General features: G+C 39.8%; 1 protein-coding gene across 1 annotated transcript in view; it reads right to left on the minus strand.

The window, feature by feature from the left end:
* Positions 1 to 23,073, minus strand: part of LOC149840432 (uncharacterized protein At2g33490-like) — a 52,923-nt gene extending 29,850 nt beyond the window's left edge. Inside the window, exons 1-3 of the mRNA XM_090004427.1 lie at positions 22,859 to 23,073; positions 12,569 to 12,641; positions 12,117 to 12,191 (exon numbers count right to left, since the gene is read on the minus strand). Of these exons, the coding sequence (XP_089860553.1) occupies positions 12,117 to 12,191; positions 12,569 to 12,641; positions 22,859 to 22,969 (259 nt within the window). The 5' untranslated portion in view covers positions 22,970 to 23,073. The remainder of the gene's footprint in view (positions 1 to 12,116; positions 12,192 to 12,568; positions 12,642 to 22,858) is intronic.
* Between the last annotated feature and the right edge of the window lie 4,924 nt (positions 23,074 to 27,997).

The raw sequence follows: 27,997 nt of genomic DNA on the forward strand, positions 1-27,997 counted from the left end.
TTTGCCCTATCTTCTCCAAATCTACCTTTGCATATTCGAATACTACAGTGTTTCTCATGATTCCTTACTGTTATGTTGTGTAATTTACTTCTTGATTATCCATTTCTATACTTGTCAAAAAAAAGGGAGGTATATTTAACGTGTGAAGGTATTTTTCATCACGTCAGCCTCAGTTTTTGGAGTATATAGAAAATGCTTCAGTCTCTTTATTCTCTGAATCTGACAGCCTGTGACCTTCTGTTTCTCAAAAAAAAAGGAAGAGGGTTGAACATTTCGTGGATACTCTTGTTGATTCTCATTCTCAATGGATTCTTATCACTCTCAATCAAATCTTTCTTCAAGTTTTCTCAACCAGCTCGTTTCTGAAAAGTTGAATACCTCAAATTTCTTGATTTGGAAGAAACAAATTATTTTTTTTATAAGAAGTCAAAGTCTCTTAGGTCACCTGGATGGAACCACTCCAGTCCCACCAGAATTTGTCCCGAGAAAAGAGAAAGATGATCAAGGGGCGAGTTTGATCGTGTATGTGAAAAATGTTGAATTCCTCAATTGGGAAAGGAAAGATCAATCAGTTGTTGCATACATCACCTCAACCCTGTCTCAGGAGGTCCTTGTTACCATTCCTAACAATTGTACAGTACTACAACTCTGGGAGCGACTGGTTCAGACGTATTCGCAGGTTTCTCAAGCAAGGGTGGTTTTTCTAAAAAGGGAATTTCAGTTGCTAAGAAAAGATTACATGACCATCATGGAATATTTGAACAAGATAAAGATCATCACAGATCAACTTGCAGTCATAGGATGTGTCGTTAGTGACAATGACATGGTGCAACAAACTCTGAGTGGATTGGGATCTGACTAAATATGATAGTCACTTCACTATTGTGCCTTCCTGTTCTTCCTACCTTTGATGAGCTACGAGCCAAATTGATCCAGTATGAAATGACTCTGAAGGGATTCTCTGAAGAAACTCACATTCACCCAAATTCTCAAGAAGTTTTTGCCACAGGAGTGACTTATGGTAAAGGACGGGGACGAGGAGGACAAGGGCGAAGTGGACACGGAGGGCGTGGTCTGCTTCCCACTCCAAACATGTTAGCTCATGCGCAGGGACCAAGATTCATCCCTACTTGCTTCATTTGTAACAAAAAAGGGCATATCAAGGCGAATTGTTGGCATAATCCAGAGAATAAAGGAAAGGGTCTACAAACATAAACCAAAAGAAAGTTCACAAATACCAGAGACAGTGGAGAGATTAAAGAGATGTTGATATCTACCTTGTCAGAGTTGAAATTAAAGCAGAGTGATGAAGAAACTTGGTTTGTAGACTCAGGGGCAGTGACTCATGTGACAGGCGATGCAGGTAAAATTTCTAACCCTATTTCTTATTTTGGAAAAAGTAAGATTGTCACTGGAAATGGATCCCACCATCCTGTTTCTCATGTTGAAAAAACTGTCATTCCCATGTCATATTCCACTCTTACTCTTTCTGACATTCTTCATGCTCCTGACATCAAGAAAAATATTGTCTCTGTTTCCAAACTTATTGATGATAATAATGCTTCAGTTGAATTCACTCCCTTCTCTGTGCAAGTCAAGGACCTACGCACGAGAGAAACATTCGTTGAAGGAAAGAGATGAGACAATATGTATGTCTTTGAAGAAGCTCCATGTCATGTTGTCCGCCCTGTTCATCTGAATTTAAAGCCTTCATTAGAGTCATGTTCATCCTCTTCTGCTAATATTTTTAGTATTTCTGAATGTAACAAGTCATTCTTATGGCATAGTCGATTAGGAGATTAGGACATTGTGGAAGTCATTTTATTGAAAAACTTGTCTCTAATAATCTCATTCCAAAAGAAAGTCTCAATGGGGATGAGAGCAGTCATAAGTGTTCAAGTTGTCTTTCATGCAAGAGTCATGTATTGCCTTTCCATTCCATTAATAAGAGAGCTTCAAAACCTTTTGAGATAATTTGTTCTGATGTATGGGGACCCGCCCCGATTGCCTCTGGATCTAGGAGCAGATACTATTTAATCTTTGTTGATAACTATTCTCGATACACTTGGATATATTTCATAAAAAATAAGTTGAAAGTCTTCTCTTTGTTTCAAAATTTTCTTTCCTTGGTCAAAAATCAATTTTCTGAGTCCATTCAATTTTTCCAATGTGATGGAGGTGGGGAATTCTCATCCCGTGATTCTATTTCTTTTCTCTGAAATAACGGAATAGAAAGAAGGGTGTCCTGCCCTCACACCCCTCAACAAAATGAGATTGTTGAACGAAAACATAGGCATATCGTTGAAAGTGTCATGAGTATGCTTCATGACAGTAATTTTCCCATCAACTTATGGACAGAAGCTTCCTATTTTGCCGTACATGTGATAAATAGGTTGCCTATGGTTGTTCTGAAAAATAATTCTCCTTATCAGTCTTTTTGGAGCTCATCCTAGTTATCATGATCTGCGTGTTTTTTGATGTGTTTGTTATGTGCATATTAATCAGTCCCTAAGGAACAAGTTTCAGGACAAGGCCCAGAAGTATAGATTTGTGGGATATGCAGATGACTACAAAGGATAAAGGGGTTATGATCCCACCAACAAACGTATCAGAATCTCAAGAAATGTTGTCTTTGATGAACAAAATTTTGATCACGGAGCTGACGCAACGAATATGTCAACTGAAGTTTATTATCCTTGGCTAAGTTCAAAACTTTTTGCTGGCTCCAATGAAGCATGTTCCTCAGATTGCGTGTAGCAAGAAGAGATGTTTGAGAACACTGGGAGGTCAAGATCACAAAATGCAGAGGAAGTACCGGGCAGATAGAAAGGCATTGTCTATTCTAGACAGAGACCGACAACATCAAGCCATTCAGATCATGTCTCAGTCGCCAATCCTACTCCTTCTCATACTCTTGAGGTCAAAAAATCAAACCGCATACGACATCCCATTGACAGGTGGGTTAGCTATAACTTCTCCTTGGACCTTCTAACTCTTTTTAACTGCCCTCAATAAGGAAGATGAGCCAATTATGTACTATCAGACAGCCACTTCTACCAAATGGGTAGAAGCCATGAATGATGAATGCAAGCCTTGCATGAATGTGGAACCTGGGAAGTTGTTCCCAGACCACCTGACAAAAATATTGTCGGATGTAAATGGGTCTACAAAATAAAGTACAAGCCAGATTGAACCATTGAACGATATAAGGCAAGGCTTGTGGCAAAAGGATTCACTCAAGAAGCAAGGCAAGACTATGATGAGACCTTTAGTTCGGTTGTAAGAATGGGAACAATTCGAATTATTATTTCTCTGGCTGTTGAACATGGATGGAAGTTGAGTCAGCTTGATGTGAAAAATGCATTCTTGCATGAGGATTTGAAAGAGGAAGTATACATGGAGCAACTCCCTGGATATCAAGAACAAAATTGTAAAACCCATGTGTGCAGGTTAAAAAGAGCTATCTATAGTCTGAAGGAAGCATCTCGCTCTTGGTTTGATAGTTTCTCGCTAGAGATTCAGAAACATGGATTTTCACGTTTCATGTTGGACCACTCATTATTTATTTTTAGAAGTCAGACTGTGACCACTCTATTATTAATTTATGTCGATGATATTATCATCACAGGAAACTCTGCGGCCCACATCCAAGAAGTAAAAGACTTACTAGGTCAGAGGTTCAAAATGAAAGATCTTGGAGTTCTATGTTATTTTCTTAGTGTAGAAGTTGATAACCAGGCTCATGGCTTGACACTCACTCAGCACAAGTACACCGTAGATGTTCTCAACAAGGCAGACATGAAATACTGCAAACCTCTAGGAACTCCGAGTGTGCTTCATCAAAAACTTAGCGCTCATGATGGAGATCTGTGTGATGACCCCACCAAGTATCGAAGCATAATAGGAATGTTAAAGTACCTCACATTCACTAGACCTGATATTGTTTATTCAGTCAATCAAGTGTCTCAATTTATGCATGCGCCACGTACTGGACATATGGAAGCGGTCAAGAGGATCCTTAGATATCTGAAAGGGACTATTGGGGATGGATTGATATATTCAGCACAGTCATATGGCAAAAATGAGCACGAACTTACTGTATATTATGATGCAGACTGGGCAGGAGATCCTGACGAACGACGATCTACATCAGGATATTGTGTCTTTATTGAAAAAAAATTTAATCTCTTGGAGCAGTAGAAAACAAAAGGCTATCGCTAGATCAAGCACTGAGGCTGAATATAGATCCATGGTTGTTGCTACTGCCGAAGCCACATGGATCAGGCATCTACTAACTGAAGTAGGAGAAAAGATCTCCCACACTACCTTGCTATGTGACAACCAAAGTGTTATCAACATGTCATTCAATCCAGTACATCACAGTCGTGCTAAGCACATTGATATCGACCAACACTTTGTGAGACAAAAGGTTGAAGAAAAAGAGATTGAGCCTGAGTTCGTCAGTACTGAAAAACAAGTTGCAGACATATTTACCAAAGGGTTAACAAAGGATCATTTTTGGATGCTTAAAGGTAAGTTGTTCATGGTCCAAAACCATGATCAACTTGAGGGGGGGTGAAAAAGGTGCAAAAGTGTCACTAGGATCCGACCTGATCCATGCCGATCCATGTAAAGATTATGTACAGTCTGGATACATTAGGACCCGAGCCATCTAACAATATGTGTTAAGTCAAGAGTTTCAGATAAAAAAAACGTGGAGACCCCAGAAGTTATAAATGCTAAATTAAGACTCAAAGATAGTGTATTACTTGAAGATCCTACTCCATATCATCAATTGATTGGATCTCTCACTTACCTCTCCATCACTCGACCTAATATTGCTCATGTTGTTCATACGGTCAGCCAGTTTCAACAAGCTCTTACCACAGTGCACATGGCGGCAATGATGAAGATGGTGTGATACATTAAAAACACTATTTCAAAAGGGTTTTTCTTGTCCTCTTCATCATCTTTTGATTTAACTGCTTATACTGATGCTGATTGGGGTGATAATCCAAATGATAAAATCTCAACTATTGGTTTTTGTATTTTTTTAAGAGATTCGTTGATTTTTTTAAGGTGTAAGTGTTAAAATATGTATTCATACATACATACATACATATACATGTACAATACCCAATAGGGGTATTTTTGTCTTTTCACATAGTTGTTTTAGAAAATAACTATTCTTTTAATTTAGCTTTTCTAAATACATTATTTTTTTATTTTGTTTTTTCTTTCTTTTGCAATAGCCAAAAAGGGGCCCCACCATAGAGTCGTTGGGGGCTCCCAACGATTCTATGGGAGCCCCCTTTTTGGCTCTCCTTTTGAGGCCATATGGCCTCCCTTCTTCTCATGTCTTTTTATATAAATGGGGGTGAACCCCTTTGTATTTTCTTCATGCTTGAGAGCTCCCTCTCTCTCAGTAAAAAGGCTTTTATATTTTTGCCTTTCTCAAGGCTTGTGTATGTATTGTCCCTTAGTGGACTTGGCTATTGTGTCTTTTGTTTGTCCATTGTAGGACATTTCAAGTGCTTATATCACTCTTTATATTTTCACCAATCTCATTACATGGTATTAGAGCCACTCAGTTCTTAGAGGAAAAAGTGTGGTACGTATATTTCTCATCTATTGTCTCCCTTCTTCTCACTTCTTGGTGGCATTAAGGAAGCAAAAATCGACCTATCCTTCAAACTCAATGGAAAGAACTACATGATGTGGGCATCGGCTATGGAGAACAACCTCAAAGGTAAGAAACTTTGGGGGTATGTTATGGGTTCCATTCCGGAACCTAAATTGGAGCTCACAAAGATAGAAGGTGGCCAAGAAAAGACTCTTAAAGGAGAGTCATTGAAAATCATCAAAAAGAAGTTGAAGATTGGGAAAGCATTCACGCAAAAATCCTTGCTTGGTTCATGAACAATGTTGAACTCAAGGTATATGCTAATATAGCTAAATTTCGTCGAGCCAATGAAGCTTGGTTTTTTATGAAGGGTATGTATACCCAAAAGGATCTTGCAAGAGCATATTTTTTGCAAGAAAAAATTAGAACCACCAAACAAGATGATTCAAGTATTCAAGATTACTATAGTGTTTTAAATCCACTATGGGATGAGTTTGGTCTTTTAGAGCCAAAATGAGTTGCTATGGAAGATGTCGAATTAAAACAAAAGCAAATGGAACAAGATCGATTGTTCCAATTCTTATTTGGGTTACGTCCTGAATTTGAGCAAGTAAGGTCATCACTTCTCCATAGATCTATCTTTCCTCCAATAGAGGATGTCATTGCCGAAATCACTCAAGAATAAACAAGGCTGAGCATGAGTAAGAATGTTGATGAAGTGCTTGCCCTATCCAAACCCGGCAACAATGTAAAAACCTATAAACCCCCCACCCACCCACCCCCACACACACACTTTGGTAAACAAGGAAACTACAATGGAGGAAGAAAAATGATTGTTTGCCATCATTGCTATGAGTCGGATCACATTAAACTTGCTTGCCCAAAGTTCAATGAAACTTTCAAACCTAAGGTGGCCTCGCTTGAAGAATCTACCACCAAAGAAGATGAGGGCAAGAATGGTGATCTCAAAGAGACCCTTGGTCAAATATCCATGGCTCTTCAACAAATCCTTAAAGCTACTTCCTCCACATCGGGTGCGGCCATTGCGTCTATATCATCACCCGGTACGTATTCTTGGATCTTAGACTCCAAAGCATCTTTTCATATGACCCCTCATGAAATGCCTTAGTCGATGTTTGCACCAATTCAAAGGGCGCTTGTGTTTCTACGGCCGATGAAACTTTTTTGAAAATTTCTAGTATTAAAACTCTAAACTCAAAAAATTCTCAAAATCTTTTTGTTCCAAAAGTTAGAATTGTTCCAAAACTAAATTTAAACTTTTTTCGGTCTCTCAAATTGTCGACCATGGATGTGAAATATCTTTCTCATCTAATGGTTGCTTTGTGCAGGATTTTCGGTCCGAGAAGCGGATTGGGCAAAGCCATAAGAAGGGAGACATCTACTATATAGATCATCTAAACCTTCCTACAAACTATTTTTGTTCTTATGTCCAAGAAAAAAATATTGAAACTTGGCATAAAAGGCTTGGTCATCCAAGCTATTCAAAAATGTATCTTTTTCCGTTTGAAAACAAATTTTGTAAGGAAAAAGACATTAATTGCAAAGATTGTATTTTTGGAAAAATGAAATCTATTCATTTTCCAACTAGAACTTTTCTTTCTTCAAGACCCTTTGAATTGGTGCACTCGAATGTTTGGGGTCTATCTCCGGTCATGTCTAAAGGGGGGTACTCCTACTATGTCACTTTCATCGATGACTTTACTCGATATGTTTGGATTTATTTTCTTAGTCACAAATCGAAAGTGTTTTCCTGCTTTAAAGAATTTCATATAAAAATTCAAAATCAATTTCAAAGTAATATATCCACTTTGAGAACCGATTCCGGCGGTGAATACTTATCTAATTCCAAAATTATTTAACTCAAAATGGAATTTGTCACAAAAAATCATGCCCTAAAACTCCACAACAAAACGGACCAGCAGAAAGAAAGCATACGCATATTATAGAAACCGCTAGAACATTGCTTGTCTCTAGAAATATTCCGAAAAAATTTTGGGCCGAAGTCGTCTTAACCTCAACATACCTAATCAATAGAATGTCTTCCTCAAAATTAAAGAATGCCTCTCCTTATGAAAAACTTTTCAAATTCTCCCCGGATTTCAATCGCCTTCGCATTTTTTGTTGTAAATGCTTTGTTCTCTTACATAAGAGAGATAAGTTGTCTTCAAAGGCAATTGAATGTGTTTTTCTAGGTTATGGGGAAAATCAAAAAGGCTATAGGTGTATTGATTTCAAAAATGACAAGTTGTATGTTTCAAAAGATGTAACTTTCTTAGAAGATGAAAATGATTTTGAAAAAATGAAAAAATCAAATGAAAGTGATTATATGTTTTTACATGATCTCATTGATGACGTACATGATGATTCTATGAATCATCTTGAAAGTATAGAAGGCACCTGTGATGTGTCCAATTTTGATGTGTCACCACCAAGTGATGGTACTAGTGATGAAAATATTAATGTTTACACCCGAAGAGATCAAGAAAGGCCTATTAGTGCCTTAAACAAATACTCGCAAATTTCTGAATCTTCGGAAGAGCCCCCCATTCGGCACTCTTCTAGAGAATCAATACCACCTAATAGGTTTGATTCCTATGAGTCTTAAGCACCCAATTATCGGGCATGTTTGATAACCTTACATTCATATTATGAACCCGCTCATTATAATCAAGCTAAAACTCTACCACATTGGGTTGAAGCAATAAAAATAGAATTAGATGCGTTAAAAAAAACTAAAATTTGGGAAATAGTCAAACTCCCTCCGCATAAAAAACCTATTGGATGTTGTTGGGTCTTTAAAATTAAAACTAAAAGCGATGGATCCTTAGAAAGATATAAAGTCAGGTTAGTAACAAAGGGATATTCGTAAGAATATGGAATCGACTACGAGGAAACATTTGATCCTATAGCCCGAATGACTAGTGTCAAAACTCTAATAGTTGTCGCATTAACCAAAAAATGGACTATATATTAACTCGATGTGAAAAATGCTTTTCTAAATGAGAATTTAAATGAAGTATATATGGATCCACCACCCGGAATTAATATTGGACTAGGTCAAACCCTTAAACTCTTAAAAGCCTTATATGGTCTTAAACAAGCCCCCAAGGCTTGGTATGATCGTTTTAGTAATATCATGGTGAAATTAGGATTTCACTCCTGTTATACTGACACTACTCTCTTTGTTAAAAGTGCAGGTACTAGCATTATTATCTTATTACTTTATGTTGATGACATGATTATCACTGAGAATGATCAAAATAGTATTGTTGATGATAAAACCATGTTGAAAAATAACTTTGACATGTCTGATTTAGGTTTTCTTAGATATTTTCTTGGTATTGAAGTTGCATATTCTCTTAGAGGATATATTTTGTCACAGATGAAGCTTATTGCAGATATATGTACCAAGTCTGGCATTTCAGATGATAAAAAGGTAGAGGCTCCAGAGGTCATTAATGTCAAATTAAGGTTGGAGGACGGGGTTCTTCTGGAAGATCCCACACCCTACAGACAACTCATTGGATCTCTCACTTACCTAACCATCACCAGACCAGACATCGCTCATGCGGTTCACTCTGCAAGCCAATTTCAGCATGCTTCTACAGTTGTACATATGAGTGTCGTACTCCGAGTCATTCGATACATCAAAAACACTATAAATAAAAGGCTATTTATATCCTCATCTTCTTCATTAAACATTCTTGCTTATACTTATGCAGATTGGGGAGGTAACCCTAATGATAGAATCTCAACTACCGATTTTTGTGTCTTTTCAGGAGATTCCTTAATTGCCTGGAGATGCAAGAAGCAAGAGAAAGTTTCGTTATCTTCTACTGAAGTTGAATATCGGGCTATAGCAACCACAACAATGGAATTAGTTTGGCTTCGCAGTCTTCTCAAAGACATGGGGGTTGATATTGTTGCAACTTCAAAGTTATGTTGTGACAACAAGAGTGCCATATATATTAAAAGCAATCACACCTTCCATGAGCGCACCAAACATATCGAGATGGACTGTCATTATATTAGGGATGAATTTTTACGAGGAACAATTACTCTTCCATATGTCACTTCAGAATATCAGTTGGCAGACTTTTTTACTAAAGCCCTTCCTGCTCCCCGCTTCATATTTCTTCTTGGCAAACTTTTTGTCATCTCCATGTAATGTTTGAGGGGAGTGTTAAAATATGTATTCGTATATATATATATATATATATATATATATATATATATATATATATATATATATATATATATATAAAATACCCGATAAGGGTATTTCTATCTTTTCACATAGTTGTTTTAGAAAACAACTATTTTTTTTTAATTTAGCTTTTCTAAATATATTTAATTTTTTATTTTGTTATTTTGTTTTGCAATAATAAAAAAGGGGCCCCACCATAGAGTCGTTGGGGCCCCCAACAGTCATAAATGTGACCGTTGAGGGCTCCCAACGACTCCATGGGAGCCCCCTTTTTGGCTCTCCTTTTGAGGCCATGTGGCATCCCTTCTTCTCATTTCTTTTTGTATAAATCGAGGTGAACCCCTTTGTATTTTTTTCATGCTTGAGAGCTCCCACTCTCGCAATAAAGAGGCTTTTATATTTTTGCCTTTCTCAAGGCTTGTGTATTGTCCCTTAGTGGACTTGGCTATTGTCTCTTTTGTTTGTCTATTATAGGACATTTCAAGTTCTTATAGCACTCTTTATATTTTCGCATATCTCATTACAGTAAGAAACAACACAAAGTATCTTTATACTCAATTGAAGTCAAATATCGTACAATGACTACAACGACAATAGAGATTGTGTGGCTTAAAAGTCTTTTCAATGATATGGGTATCATCTCAACACCATCGAAGATGTGATATGATAATAAAAATGCAATTTATATTGCAAGCAATCACATTTTTCATGAGCGCACTAATCATACTGAGATAGATTGTCATTATGTTCATGATGAATATCTAAAAAGAACTATCATATTGCCGTATGTCACCTCGGAGTATCAATTAGCCGATTTCTTCACCAAAGCTCTTCCTGCTCCTCGTTTTCTCTTTCTCCTTAGCAAACTTTTGATTCTTTTCCCGTAAAGTTTGAGGGGGAGTGTTATATATATATATAACAACTATTTTATTCCTTTTATTCTTCTTTTTTCTTTTATTTTTATTTTTTCCCTTTTTGTGCATTGCACCCCCCCCCCCCCACCCCCACTTCATGGAGTCGTTGGGGCCCCAACGGTCATAATTATGACCGTTGGGAGATCTCCAACGACTCTATGAAAGGGAAAGCTTCCAATGGCTCCTCTCTCACTGTGCATATAAATAGGGGTGCAACCCCTACATGTAACTTATTACTTTTTCCCATCACTATTCAATAATATTCATTTTTGTTAGCCTTTGGCATTGTCCCCTAGTGGACTTTTGTGTGTACACTTGAGTGCTTGTCTATCTTCTTTGTAATTGTCCATTATTGGACTTGTATGTGCTTCGCACTTTGTTATTTGTAATTCCGCATACTTCATTACAGGTTGAAATAACAGCATTACAAGTTATTCAAGCATCCAATAGGACCAATACCAGGACTGCATTCTATGTTTCCATGTCATGACACATGTGATCATAGATCTAGATCATTAGCACCACTCTTTTAGTACATCAAAATTCCTAATGCCTTCAGAAACCTAACTTCAAGCGCATTACAATTTTTTTTTCTCTGTTTTAAACAGGGAAACCGCAGCCCGGGGTATGAAGACTTAGTCACCATCCTTGGGGGCGTAAAACACCATGGCTAGGACCATCGCCCCCCAGTGCGGCTTATATGCAAGGGGGTAGAGCCTGAGGGAATTGAACCCTGACTGGTGGTGTGCCAGCCAAGGCCCACTCCAACTACACTAACCCCTTGGGGGCAAGCACATTACAATTTAAATGCATTCATTAATGAAGTGAGAGAAAAGTTTTCAATGCCACATGGTTTCAAATTCAAATACACAGTTGTTCCAAGCTGTTTGAGCTGGTGATGCCAAAAGGCATTTGCTAACAAACTGCTCATTGAGAAAGAATGGAGACCCAGAAGACATTGTCCAAATCTCCTATAGAACTGCAGCAGCCAAATTATAATTTCTTCTCTCTTTTTTCTTCGAATGAAAATACTTAGTGTATATATGTGTTTGTGTGTGTGTATGGTAGGATATAATTCCATAAGTGACAAATAATCACCCATGAAACAGGATTTATGTGCATGTGTCTCTAGCAGGATAAAATACCATAAGCGGAAAATAATCACCCATGCACATGATCTGCATTAGTGAACGCTGACTCGGGGTTTATTTATGTGTATCAATAAGCAAATATCCATCATTGTCTGAAAATTGATCATCACACACGTACATGCACACACACACTCTCCAACACTTGTACTCCTCAACTTACAGAATCTATACCATAAAAAAGTGACTTTCTGCAGACTTACCACTATCCTCATCATCATTTAAAGCATTCTTCTCTAGGAGACAAGAACCCAACTCCTTCAGTGACTCCGAAAATTCTGCAAACAGTACCACAAATGCAAAAATGAAAAAAGGCCATGTTGAACTAATACCAACAAAAAAAAAAGAACATTCATGCTAATTTCACAAACAGATAAAAGCATGCCCAGCAGTCCCATTTTAATAAAAGAGAGATTCGGATACGTGCATGTAGACGTGTGTGTATCATAATAAATAAGTGAAGCCTAAATTGGTTTAATGGTAAGCAAGATATGAGACACTATAGAATGCGACACTATTTGTCTGTGTCATGAAACAATATAAAACTAAATCAGCAGGACTTCCCACAGAATTCAATAACACTGATATCCGTGGCAGCCCAAGAAGATAAAAAATGATTGACCATATTTTATCATGTTGTCGACAGTGGTTGTACCATATGTAGCATTTGCAGTGGCAGCAGATGCAGCGAATAGGCTGTCGTAACAGTTTCTCATGTCTTCCATGTCCTACAAAAGCACTAGAATATTTAGTTCACAAAGTAAAGTCTACAATGTCCTAAAGTAGAAGAGATTCATGTACTTTTCAGCAAATACAAAGGAAAAGTTCACAAGAAAACAGACACACAACAATGCACAATGTATAATATATGACCCTGTTCATATTCACAACCTTTAGTGAACAAAAAGTTCACCAAAAATTTTTGCCCCTCACAGATTTTGAATATGATGTGGTTCTCTATATTAATTTTCACCAGTAGGTATAATTAAATAAATTTTATACAGCGTGATACATACTTACCAGTTGCAAATGGGAATATGAGGAGTCTTTTAGTATATGTTCTTTGAAAATTCACTAGAATGCCCGTGGTAGTGAAAATTGACTAAATGATAAATATATATTTGTTAACTGCAAAGAAATTAAGTGCACTTGTTCAAATTGGCTAAAAGACATTGAAATTGGCAACATCCGACTTATAACATACAAATAGATAGTTGTTCCGTGCATGCATGTAGACATGCACAGGTGTTGAACATTAAAAAGTTGTAAATTTTATAAATTTAGAATATGTCATGAGTGATCAAACGATTCACCAACTGTTAGGAGATAGTTGTTATAAAGTGGACAGAACCAGCAGAACTCTTGCCTATGGCAACATTAAATCTCTCTGCGTGTATATTTGGTTGGAGGCATTGAGTGAGATCTCCGTTCACACTAGGACCACCCAAGCTAGATACACTTTGTAGGTACAAACCCCTGTTTTTTTTCTTTCTTTTCCTTTTTTGTTGTTTTTTTCATGAAACTAACCTTACAAATGTGATCTACATGTTTTCCTTAATGAGAATCAGCGCTTAGATCATCCAATTACAACCCACAGTGGTATCCATATGACATAGTGATGCAGGGCAGGACCCGAGTGGACCCATCGTGCCACCCAATCTACCACAAAGGACAGATGAGCGACTTCGCGGGTATGATCCACTTGCAGGGACGGAGCCACGATGTAAGGAGGTACCCCTGCGCACCTACTCCAGGTGTGGTGGAGTTCGCACGCCCAAGAACCAGCAGCAGATGGAAGCTGACCCGGATCGCGGGTCGGACCCAAGTCTGGACCCGCGACCCGGGTCCACTAAATAGCCTTTAAAAGGCTCACGCCTAGGGTTGCGTGGGCAGTGAAAAATTGAAAAGCTTCAGCCGTCTTTCTTTTTCTGCACTCTTCTTATTCTTTGCATCCTGTTTTCTTTTTTAATTCCTTTACTGTTAGTTGTTTCTCCATTGTTTATTGAAACTATTTTGAGATTAATAAAGAGGTTCAGCCACACCGATTCACGGTGGGCATCTGTTTACACCCCTTCTCCGACGTGGCTGCATCAAAGTGGTATCAGAGCATGCGTTCCACCTTCATCAGCGGTATGGCTCTTGAGGCTGGAACCGATCCGGTACAAGGCGAAGCGCGTGAGGAGGCGAGCAGCGAAGATCCAATGCTGCGTGTCATGGAGGTGTTGACGAAAATACAGGAGAATATGTTGCGCATGAGTCGGGATGTCGCCGGCCTATCGAAAAGGCTGGATGGGATAGATAATCGTATGGCGGCATTCGAGTCGCGCAAGGGGTCGCGCGCAGAACCAGATGCAGGCTTCGCTGAGGGTGCGACTGCAAATTTGAGTCCCCAGGTTGCCGAGTCATCTCAGCCGACGCCCCTACAACAAGGACCTACAGCTGCCTTCCCAGCAGTTCCAGCGTTCATACATGGCCCGGACATTTTTCAACAGCACCAGGGGATCTCGGCGAACAGTGATTCCCTGGTAAGAGTACCTCATTCCCGGCAACAAATAACTGTGTCTGTATCGCAAGTGGACCCGAGCCTGCAGGGCCCCAGCAGTACGCTGGGTCCACCTGCAGGCCAGGCGTAACAGCGATTGCGCAGAAGGTCAGCCCGAGCCTGCAGGGTCCCAGCGTTGCGCTGGGTCCACCTGCAGGCCCGGGATCGTGGCAGGGTTTCGCGCGGGCTGCATCGCAGGGCGAGTTGAGTCGGCAGGGGCCCAGCGTCACGCTGGACCCTGCTGCTGGCCCGGTCTTATCAGTCCGGCTTGGGAGGGACTTACCTTTCTCCCCCGACCCCACACGGGGAGGCTCTGTAGTCGCATCCCTACGAGCTGGAGTTGGCGAACCCTTGTTGATTGGGCCAGACCCAAGAGGAATCAATACAGTTTTTGATGCAACAGGACCCAGGCCTGTTTCGCTGGGACTAACCATTGGGTCTCAGGGAACGGGTTTGGGTCTAGACACCCCTTACCCAGCCTACCTAGTTGGTTCCGGTTCGCGGGCAGCCCCGAACCAGAACCAACCCATTAATTCCGACCCTCAAAATATACCCCATGCCAACCATAACCCATATCGGACCCGGACGGAGCTCCAGTTTGGATTTGAGCCGGGTCAAAACCAGACCCATAATCTTATGGATCGGGGATCGAGTTCAAACCAAGCCTATTATCCCCACAACGCGAACCCCAATCCAGCCCATCCCTATCTGGGTCCGACGAGTAGTGTAGGAATGGGCCCGATCCATATCCCATCGGGCGAGTCAACCCATCCATATACCCACCAAGCCCCATACCCATACCCAAACCCACCTGTTTACCCAACCCTGGCGCAGAACCCAACACAACATCTGACCCAACACCATACTCCTAACCCACAACCATATTATACCAATTCTACACGCCAGGAACCCAAACCTCACCCGAACCCTCCCCCCTACCTTGGACTTCCCGTCATTCCAGTACCACAATACCGGCCACAGGTGGTGTCCGCCAACGGGCAAACCAGACCGAGGCAATGTCAGCAGGAACCGGCGCGCCCTGACCGCCGACCCCCCATCGGGAGAGTTCGACAGCACCAGCATCCCGGCGAGCAATACCGTACTACGGACAATGAAGCAGTATGGGACGACGACATTTTTTGGAACGAGCATCCTGCAGGAATGGTGGAGCCGCGACAACAGAGAGCACCAGACCACTCCTCCACTTATGGCGTGAAACTGGATCTTCCGGAGTTTGCAGGGCGATTCGACGCGGAGCAGTTTTTCGACTGGTCTTATGCAGTGCAGTTCTTCTTCGACTACCACACCATCGTTGAACATCGTCGTGTCTAGCTAGCGTCTACGCGATTGAGAGGCCTAGCACATACATGGTGGGTGGAGCTACAACGATTGAGGGAGCGGCAGGGATTAGAGCGCGTACAGTCGTGGGAGGAAATGCAAAGACTGATGCAGTCAAAGTTTGTGCCTTCGGATCACGCCGAGCAAGCCTACAAAGAATACCTGACCCTGCGCCAAGGTTTCCGAACTGTAGCAGAGTACACCGCGGAGTTCCATCGTCTTTCCCTGCGTGTGCAGATTGAGGAAACAGCTCGTCAGCAGGTCACGAGGTACATTTCGGGTCTCCGTCCTGCTATCTCTGATGATTTTAGTTGTGTCACAATTGAGACATTAGATCAGGCCAGCAGTTACGCCATGAACATCGAGGACAAGCTGAAGCAGAGACAAGATTATAGGACATCCCATAGTGAACCCACCAGTCGACCTAAGTCGGGTTTCCCAACCAGGGGAGCAAGCTCCTCTAGTGATTCAAAGCCTAGAGCAGACCTTAGCAAACTTGACCAGTCAGGCCCAGCTTTCAACACCCGATCCAAAGTCAAACCTAGTGAGTCGACCCTTCGTTGTTTTAGATGTCAAGAGTTAGGGCATGTCGCGTCCAAGTCTCCCACCTTGAGCAGGAACACCCATCTTGTTGAAGGGATTGTAGAGTCCGCAAGTGAGAGTGATAGTGACGACAAGTCCTTAGTTGAAGACGAGGATAAGAGGGGAGTTATAGAGTTCGACGGTAACGTCGAAAGTTTGTTGTCCATCCGTCATGTGTTGACAACACCCCGAGAATCGACCCCATCGAAATGGTTAAGGAATAACATTTTCAGGACCCGGTGCAACTGTGAGGGTCACGCTTGTGATGTGATCATTGACACTGGAGCCTGCGAGAACATGGTATCTGAGAGTGTGGTTTCTACCTTAAAACTCAACATCGAGAAGTTGTCCCAACCCTATAAGATGGCCTAGTTCAAGAAAGGAAACGAGGTTCCCATCACTCAGCGATGCCTAGTCCGGTTTTCCATGGGGGAACATTACCACGATGAGGTGTGGTGTGATGTAGCCCCTATGCACGCGTGTCACATTCTTTTGGGTCGTCCCTAGCAGTTTGATCGCCAGACAACTCACGATGGCCGCAAGAACACATACTCTTTTATCTTTAATGGCCATAAGATAGTCCTTCTACCTATCAAGGAGACCGAATTTCCCACCGTGGACAAACCTGAGCGAGTTCCCCGACTAGCAGGCCTCTCGTACCGGCTTTTCTTGAATCATTGTCAGGAAGATGGCTATTGTTATGCCCTGATGGCAAAGCCCGTGATGAGTTCGTCAGTGTCCATTCCCGCGGACGTTGCCCCTCTTCTAGAGGAGTTCTGCGACATTATGCCGGATGACCTACCTGATGGATTACCTTCAACAAGGGTAGTTCAGCATGCCATTGACTTTGTGCCAGGGTCGAGCCTACCCAACCTTCCTGCATATCGCATGAACCCCTCCGAGCACACTGAGTTATTAAGGCAGGTTCAGGAATTACTGCAAAAGGGATTCATTCGCGAGAGTGTTAGCCCTTGTGTAGTACCCGCCTTACTCACTCCTAAGAAAGATGGGTCCATGCGCATGTGTGTTGATCGCCGCGCGATCAATCGCATCACAGTCAAATACCGTTTTCCCATTCCTCGTTTGGATGATATGTTTGATATGTTATCTGGTGCTTCCATTTTCTCTAAGATAGATCTAAAAAGCGAGTATCACCAGATTCGTATACGAGAAGGGGACGAGTGGAAAACGGCATTCAAGACGCTTGATGGATTGTACGAGTGGTTAGTCATGTCGTTTGGGTTATCTAATGCCCCAAGTACCTTCATGAACATGATGACCCAAGTCTTGCGTCCGTGTATTGGGAAGTTTGTTGTTGTCTACTTTGATGATATTTTGATTTATAGTTCGTCATTGTCCGATCATTTGAGTCACCTGCGTCAAGTTTTAGGTATTTTGAGGAGGGAAAAATTGTATGCCAATGCAAAAAAATGTGAGTTTATGACGTCCAGTGTCGTGTTCTTAGGCTTTATTGTGTCATCTGATGGCGTCAAGGCCGACCCCGCAAAAGTCCGCGCGATTGTCGATTGGCCTACCCCAAAGACTAGAGATCCGTAGCTTCCACGGGTTAGCCACCTTTTACCGACGATTCGTGAGAAATTTTAGTACCCTCATGGCCCCCATCACGGAGTGCCTAAAAGGTACTACTTTTCATTGGATGTCCGCGGCTGGAAAAGCCTTTACGATCATCAAAGAAAAAATGACCAATGCTCATGTCTTAGCTCTCCCTGATTTTAGTGCAGTCTTTGAGGTTGAGTGTGATGCCTCTAAAGTGGGGATTGGCGCTGTCTTGAGTCAGAATCGCAGACCCGTTCCCTTCTTTAGTGAGAAGTTGACTCAGGCCAGGTGCCAATACTCCACTTACGATGTTGAGTTTTATGTTGTGGTACAAGCCCTTCGTTATTGGAGACATTACCTCATTTATAAGGAATTTGTTTTGTACATGGATCATGAGGCTTTGAAGTATCTGAATAGTCAAAAGAAGTTGAGTGTTCGTCATGCCAAGTGGGTTAGCTTCTTGCAAGAGTACACCTTTTCGCTTCGCCATCAGTCTGGTACCCTCAACAAGGTGGTTGACGCTCTTAGTAGGAAGAACAACCTTCTGATGACTATGTCAGTGCAGGTCATTGGCTTCAAACAATGCAAGAAATTATATCCCACGGACCCTGATTTTCACCAAGTATGGGAAGGGTGCATCTCTTCAGATCACACCCTCGACCCCCGTTTTTGTATTCATAATGGTTACCTCTTCCGTGGGAACAAATTATGTGTGTCTGATTTCTCCCTTAGGCTTCAGTTGATTTCTGAATTACATGAAGGAGGGTTAGCCGGGCATTTCGGGCATGATAAGACGTTCGCTCTCTTAGATGAACGATACTTTTGGCCCAAAATGCGCAAATATGTTGTCAAGTTCATCCAAGGGTGTCATGTGTGTCAAGTGTCCAAGGGTCATCGTCAGAATAGTGGTCTGTATACTCCGTTACCCATTCCTGAACGGCCGTGGGAGCACGTATCCATGGATTTTATCGTGGGCCTTCCACGAACACCACGTCGTTTTGATTCAATTTTAGTAGTTGTTGACCGGTTCTCTAAAATGGCTATCTTTGTCCCGTGTAAGCGAACCACCGATGCCTCTTTAGTTGCCTCACATTATTTCAAGGACGTTGCCTGTTTCCATGGTCTACCCCACACAATCACTTCTGATCGTGACACGCGTTTTATGAGTCATTTCTGGAAATCATTATGGGCCCTCTTAAAGACTAAACTTCAGTTCAGTAGTGAGTATCACCCCCAGACCGATGGCCAAACCGAAGTTGTGAATCGCACCTTAGGAAATTTGTTACGGAGCCTAGTGGGGGAAAATGTCAAAACTTGGGATCGTTCTACTGGTAAATCTTCGTTCCAAGTAGTGTATGGTCGGTCACCCACCCATGTCGTCGACCTAGCCCCTGTGTCAGCTCTCTCAGCTCCAGCTCCGGATGCCTTTGATGCCGTCGAATATATGCGTGACATTCACAGACAAGTCCGTGCCAAACTTGTTGAAAGCTACGATGCCTACAAAGCTTTCGTAGATCAGGGTCGTCGTGATGTCCACTTCCAGGTCGGTCAGCTCGTCTGGGTGTATCTACGTCCAGAGCGTTTTCCTGTAGGCACCTATAGCAAATTAAGTCCTAAGAAGTATGGCCCTTTTAGGATCCTTCAGCGATTGGGTTTGAATGCCTACCTCCTTGAGCTACCCGATGATTGGCATATCTCCCCTATTTTCAACGTGGCTGATATATATGCTTACTGTGGCAACAACAAGTCGTCAGAGCCGACTTCTTCCCAACCCGGGGAGAATGATGCAGGGCAGGACCCGGGTGGACCCATCGTGCCACCCGATCTACCACAAAGGACAGATGAGCGACTTCGCGGGTATGATCCACTTGCAGGGACGGAGCCACGATGCAGGGAGGTACCCCTGCGCACCTACTCCAGGCGTGGTGGAGTTCGCACGCCCAAGAACCAGCAGCAGATGGAAGCTGACCCGGATCGCGGGTCGAACCCAAGTCTGGACCCGCGACCGGGTCCACTAAATAGCCTTTAAAAGGCTCACGCCTAGGGTTGCGTGGGCAGTGAAAAATTGAAAAGCTTCAGCCGTCTTTCTTTTACTGCACTCTTCTTATTCTTTGCATCCTGTTTTCTTTTTTAATTCCTTTATTGTTAGTTGTTTCTCCATTGTTTATTGAAACTATTTTGAGATTAATAAAGAGGTTCAGCCACACCGATTCACGGTGGGCATCTGTTTACACTCCTTCTTCGACGTGGCTGCATCACATAGGTAGGAAGGTTTTTATAAAGGTTGAAAAATCAATGGCCTACAATGTGTTTCGCGAGTCATAAAATTGTGTTTTTTCATTAAAAAAAACATGATTCAAATGTTGATCCCCACTATTTTGGACATGCTAAATTCATCTATGAGGTCCGATTGGATCAAAACAATATATACATATATATATAGAGAGAGAGAGAGGGGGGGTGGTAGCTGCTAACCACTTTTCTAGCTAATCGCCAGCTAACTAGGCCTTTGATGGGTTTTTTCCATGTTTTCCCTAAATCTAACTACAGATGTGTTCTACATGCTTGATTTTATAAGAATTGACTCTTGGATCATCCGATTACGATACACATGTAGGTTTTTATAATATTAAAAAATCAACAATTTAAGATTTTCATAAATATTCAAGGTTTAAAAAAAATTATGAAAAAAATGATCCAAGTGTCGTTTCCTAGTAAATTGACCATGTCGAACACATCTGTACAGTCAGATTTATGGAAAACATCAAAAAAACTATTCAAAAGGGTGGTATATATATATATATATATATATATGAGCTTGGTGTCTCTCAAGCTAACATAGAAAGTAAAAGCCAATAAGTAAGGCCAAGGTGAAAACCAAGTTTCATAAGCCAGGCTTGTGATGATAAGCAGCAGCCCCAACCCTAAATGGTGTAACTCATCAAACATAATATAACTAAAATAATTGGCCTTGAGATATTTATTAGGCAAGTGTTCACTAGGTGAGATGCAGTATTATATTATAGGATGATCCATAAAAGCATCAAAATGTAGCAAAGATAATAAAGCAACAAGAAGTCACAGCAGATAAGAGGGATGACAACATTCTGGGATGTTGAAGCCTTTTCTACAGGGAAGAAACTTATACTCATAGGCTCATAACTTTATATGGTAAGCAGCAAAGTGCAGTAGAGCAGATGCAATCATAACTCACTCTCAAGAATTTGACTTACAAACCTAGCTGTTCCCTTGTGTATATAACTATCATTTTTTCTTCATTCATAATCCAATTGATTGTAGCCCGTGTTTCAGTAAAACATAAAAAAAGAAAAAGAAAAATCCATTTGGTAGGATATCTATATACAGCTTCCTCCAAAAAAATATATTCATACTTCATATTGAATGGCACTTTACATGAACTCAAACAAGCTTCAAGAGATTGAGTGACAATATATGACATAAAGTTTGTGCCAACTTTATTTATGCTACAAGATAATATGAGATGACGATGCATATATTATTCATATGAATATGGACACGTCATTAGCAACGAAGAATTTAGACCATCTCATACTTTGCCTTGGAAGCATCATGGTTCCATTATCAGTTAATATGTGATCATTCTGGTTGGTCAAGTATCTCTTATCATGAGAGGACTGGGACTTCTGGCAACAGTGAAACAAAAGATACCACGACAGTTTCTTCAAGCAGTTCATGACATTATTGTCATTCTTTGGAATGCAATCTACTTGAGAAGCGCTCCAATTGCAAGTTGGAAATGTGCACTTTTATGGGGCAAGCAAGTCTATCACTGCCCAAAATATCACTTGAACCACTATATCTTGGACTATCAACTATAACAAAGAATCTTGTTAAGTTTTCCACTTACTTAGTGGACTTCTCCTCTCAAGTTCCCACTCATGGTTGCACAAAGATTATATTTTTGCACTGGTAGAAGTTCAGTCCACAAGGAAACAGCAACAGATTGGAAGTACAGTAGACAATGTCACCCCATTACTAAAGCATCCACCAAAATGTGGATGGGAGTGGATTTCCACCACAAGCAATGGTGTCCAATTCCATCAGACGGTACCATTTTCATACCATCATGGCAAAAGAACATAATCAAGAAGATAAAGAGTCCTAAGAAACAGGATTAACTGCAATCATCTCCCAATAACATAAGAAGCATAAATCCTCCATGAAGTTCTCGTGAAGAGTCATAGGGGAACTAAGATAAGGCATTCACTGCCTGACTTATGTGATACCCTCTGTGGCACATTTCATCTTTAAATAGGTGTTTTCAAAATTACAAACAGCTCAATATGCTACATTGTCGCTGGTGAAAGCCCAAACTACTAACTTTAGAGAAAGAGTAACAAAGCAACATCTCTAAAGAGTAACAAGGCAAAGTGTAACCAGAAGCAGAAACCCTATATAAATGAAGTTCTGAGGCACTGAACTAGGGTTATCGTTTCAACACTAAAAGCCAATGTTTCCGTGAGTCGATCGACTCAGCAGTTTGTTCGGACGCTAAAATCCACAAAAGGGGAAATTTTTATGCCGAAACGAATCATTTCATAGCCAAAAAAGCCCTATATCATGATCGTAATCGAAATTTTCTCAGTAGAAAACCCCGAAAATTTCCAAACAATATCTAAATATATACTTAAAAAATGAGCCAGAATGCTCGCAAGAGGAACTCCCACGAAATTCACTAATGCAATCCATATCCGCACTTCCGATCAAAATTCACACCACAGAAACCAAGATAAAACAAGAAACGAAAGAATCAAAGCACGATCGCAAGCAATCCAGAAGTCTGATCTCAGAAAACAAAACTAAAGCCCTAAGGGAAATGCGGCAAGAATCAACGGGTTAACAAGAAACGGAAAAGAAGAACACGAAGAAAGAGAATATCCTCACCTGCATCGCCCGAGCGAGCTCGTCTCTCTGAGTGAACGACTGCGGGCCCCGCTTCGGCCTCGCCTCGCTCTTCTGCAGCGCGCCCCTGAGCTTCTTCAACGAGGACTTCATCTCCTTCTCTTCCTCCTCTCTTGCTCTTCTTCTTCTTCTTCTTTCTCCCGATTCCTCGAACCAGTCACCACAGAGAAATACCCTAATCCGCCAACAACGCAACAGAGAGAAGACAAGGGGAAGAAGAAGAGAAGAAGAGCGTCGGACTCGGAAGGTATTGGCGGAAAAGACGATGGCAGAATCGTCCAAAAAAAATTAGGTGCTTGGCCCGCGTAACCCGAGTTTTAACTATGGTTCATCTAACCCCACCCATACTCCCTCTTCTTTTAACCACGGTTAGAATTCATGGGGGGTCAGATTTCCCGGCTCGGATAATACCGAGACGAAATTGATTCGGGCAGTCTTCGTGTGGCGTGCCACATCAGCCAGCCACTGCTCGGGGTGGTCTTTTCCGTTGCCATGTCAGACGTTGGCGCTGCCCGCTACCGTGAGAGACACGTGGATAGGTTAAATTCGTTTGTTTTTTGTTCATCGGGTCACGCAGAATGGTCCAAGCCTAATTCTTTCTATCAAACCATGGTGTTTTGGTTATTGTTCATCACATCACATGGATTAATGGCATCCAAAGCACATCTAATAGTAATTCATGAGTAAGGTCTTACATTGGAATCCAAAGAGTCACACAATTGGGAGCTTGTAACTTATTGAACGTGTGAGTTAAAAGTCCATTATTAAGTATTGAATGAGATTAGAATCCTTATTCAAAACTAGCAAAACGGCTACTTAAGATAGGATTATAAATTTTAAATTTTCAGCATCAACGTATTGCATCTTTGATGAATGTTTCTTAAGATCCCCCCTCCAGGTGAACATTTTTAAAAATAATAATATCCTGCATGCAGAGGTAGAGCCAAGAATTTAAATTAGGGTAGGAACAAATGTATAGTAAAAAGGAAAAAAATAATTGCTAACAAATTATAATAATAATATGTTTTAAAAAATATTAAACTATTATTTTAAAATATACTTTTTATAATTGACATTCAAACATTCATTATTCATGAATTCATGTTTAATGCTAATTGAGAAAGAAAAACACATAAAAACCTTAAAAATATAACTAAACATTCATAAAAAAAAATCAAAACCTTAATTCGTACAAACATCATAAATTATGTATTTATGCTAATTCATAAAAAAAACTCTTAATATTCTACTAAAAACAATAATTTATGTTTCATGAATTTATGTCTAATGATAGTTTTAAAAAACGCAAAAAACTCATAAACTATAACCAAACATTTATGCTAATATGGAATAAAACTAAATCAAACTCTAAATCATAACAAAAATCATTCACATATATGTTAATTAAATAAAACCCTTAAACTCTAACCAAAATCAATCATGCATTCATGGAATCATGTTTAATGTTGGTTGAAAAAAATATGAAATTAGCTAATTAAATATTCATGTCATTTCAAAAACCAAAATGAGAAACTTAAATCCTAACAAAAATCATAGATTTAGGGTTTTGATAAGTGATAACTAAAATCAAGCATCCCGCTAATGGAATAATACTTAATGATAATTGAAAAAAAAAACTAAACCCTAATAAAACTTTCATATCATTTGAAAAAAAAATCCAAAGTCAATACCTAAATTCTAAAACATTCATAGATTTATGCTAATTTAAAAAAAAAATGAAACCTTTAATATTCTAATCAAAATCAAGCATTCATTACGTGCTTAATCCTAATTAAAAATATAAAAAACCTAAAACCCTAATTAAACATTCAAGTTATTTAAAAATAAAAATTAAATAAAGACCTAAGCCATAACAAACATCATGCATTATGATTATTAAAAAATAAATAAAACCCCTAAAGTCAAAACCTTATAAATAATTCATTCATGATTTATAAAATAATAAAAAAAAGAAAAAGAAAAAGAAGAAGATGGTGCCACTAGAGACATGCACCGGAGAGGCCTGGTGGATGACAAACTCGCACAAAGTTGAGAGAGAGAGAGAGAGAGTCAAGCAGGGGCCACAAAAAAGAGGTTGGGGTGGGTGGTGTTCACCCTGACCTGAGCGTGGGCACTAACCCAACTTTCACTGGGTTAGGGTGGCTCCCCCACTGCCCGTATGATTCATTGAGGGATAAATAGTGATATATCAAATTTTTTAATGATTTTAGTTTCATATCGCCATTTAAAGATGTATTCTTACAAACGAGGAATTACTTTAGCAGAAAGTATTATAGCATTAGGAATGCAACTGATTGTATCTAAACAAGTACTAAACGAAGCAATTTGTGCATTCATCGTATTAACAACATTAAAACAATGGTCACCTCAATTGCCTCGTGCATAATATTAATAATCAGATAATAATGTTAATTTATGTTTAGGTGCTCTAGGGCATAGTCTAACTCCATGGAACCTACTAATTGTATCTATAACTATGACTTGCTTTTTGTGATTTTTCTATTTCAAAGTATCTTTGAATATCTTTGATGACATAAGAAGCAAAGTATCCTTTGAATGGAAGACCAATTATTATTCTAAAAAGTACATAAAATAGCCTATGAATACGTTGAAGATAATTGGCTTGAAACTATAATTTTAAATGGGGGCAGAAACGGGTCCTACCCCGCCTCACCCTGTTTGGACCTGGGATGGAGGACATGAAACAAAGAATGGATAGATGGTGGAGGTTAAAATCAAAACCCATGTGGAGATGGAGGCAGGAATTAACTTACTCTTGCCCCGCCCTGCCCCCATCCCATATCTTTATTAAGAAAATTACTATTATACCTATATATATATATGTGTATATTTCTAACCCTAACATAAAACCCTTTCTCGAATCTCTCATCTCTCCTTCCTCTAACGAGCCATGCACACTCCTATTTCTCTCATCTCCTTCTTCCAACTGTAGAAGGCGACAATGTTTGAAGGATCGGGAAAACGGGGCTCTGCCCGCCGCTTCTACCCATTTGGGCAGGGGATGAGACATGAAACAGAAATGAACCGAAGAGGGAGGTTAAAATCAAAACCTGTGTGGGGATGGAGGGCAAAATTTTGAGATGGGGCAGGGTAGAGACCTTGTCCCCTACCCCCACCGGGGTCCAGCCATCCCTAAAGGTTAGGTAGACCCCACCAGTTATTATTTAATGTAATACTAAGGTTTGAAACTGCAACTTCTCACCATAAAGGGACATGCACTGACATCTCCTACCAACTACACAGAGGCCCCCGTTGGTAGAAGTAGATACAATTGTTGTGGGACCTAATTAAATTGACCAAATAGAGGCAGATTAGTTCACACTTGCATTGGCTTGACCAACCAGGTTTTGCAACTTATGTTACACAACTTGGTAATATGTTGTAGGAGCCAACAAATTAATAAATCAAAAACTTCATCGTAAAAAAAATCAAATAATTGTTCTCGACCTATGTCACAAAGACAATTGACACGAGGATGCATGACGAGGATTCAAGTTGCAAGTTTGTTTGTTTTTAAATATGACACGAGGATACAAAATTTGTTAATTTTCAATCTATAAAAAGCTATTTTTTTGGTATTTAATATTAAGAATACATTTTTAATTAAAATAATACTTAAAACCATTAAAATTATTAAAATAAGATTAAGATATTGGTTGTACGTTCCAATGTCTGTGTCTACAAATCCACTAATGTCATGGGGGACACACCACCAAAATGGTGTGTCCATGTGACATAAGTCATAAATATCAGTGATATTTAAACATGTTGTGATTTTATCGTGATATTTTCAAAGGTTGATACATCTTTAATAGAAATTGTGATGTTTTAAAAATGCTGCATGTTTTGAATACTAATTCTAACATCAAAAGTTTGATATTTTTGTATTTTAGATTTTTTTGTGGTTTTATGAATTTGCAACATGTTTGGTTGCATCTCATGTGATTTGAAAATCACTTGTGATTTTGAAGTCGTGATTCTGAATCACATATTCTACCTTGTGATTTGAAATCACATGAGGCTCACTCCGTTTGGTTGCATCTTTTGTGATTTAGAATTATATGAGATTTAGAGCAATCAAACATAAAACTTTTTTTTGGCATAAAACCCTAAAAAATAAGGCTCATAAAAAGTAAGTTGGCATATAACCCCAAAAGTGAGATTTAAAAAGTGATTTTGTTCACTTTCTCATGAAATCTTATGAGATTTTGAAATTTCATGGGATTTTGAAAGTAAGTCTCTTTTGAACTGTGTTTTCACTTTTAAAAAACACAACCAAGCATACCTCAAATGTGATTTAAAATCATGCATTCCATTTCTTATTGTTATTTTCTAATGTTTGGTTAGTTGAGTAAATGAGATTTATTCTCTCATTTGCATGAGATTCTGAATCTCATGAGAGGTTACCAAACATGCATTGATTTTGGTATTTTGTAATTGTATACACCAATATCTAAAAAAAAATCAAATTATCACAACATTTTGATTTTGATGTAAACAGTATTTGCCACATTTGTTCCCAACCAACCAATCATGAACGTTTTTCTATTATGAGATAATAATAATAACAGTAGTGATAATAATAATAATAATAATAAACTATGCAAGTGGTGTGAAATGGTTAGACTTGGTCATAGGTGGGTTCACATCCCCACCGAACTTTTATTCAGAGCTTGAGTGGTAGGCAAGGCAAGGTGGTCCTGCCACCCTGAGTTTGACATCTCTTGGACCAATACCTAAATCATCCAAACCACTGACATGCCGAAGCTTGTGGGAACAAGCATCTGTAGCAAAGGAATTATTCCACAGGCAACACAATGTCGCTACCTTGGTTGGATGCAGTCAAGTTGCATCTAAGTAGGATTTTGATCAGGCAACAGATGAAGCATGACCAAGTTCATGATTTAATATAAACTTAGTCACATTGAGCTATATGCTAAAGAAATTTCACAATTTCCTAAGTAGGACAACTAGAAATAGAGGATATCCAAGAGCCCTTGGATGCTGCATGAAAACCCACATAATTCCAGAATTTCATGGACTATGGCATTTCTATTGGTGAAAATGTGATGCAAATCA

The sequence above is a fragment of the Nuphar pumila genome, chromosome 4, assembly GCF_984573655.1.
Source record: "Nuphar pumila chromosome 4, dmNupPumi1.hap1.1, whole genome shotgun sequence".
NCBI lineage: Eukaryota > Viridiplantae > Streptophyta > Magnoliopsida > Nymphaeales > Nymphaeaceae > Nuphar > Nuphar pumila.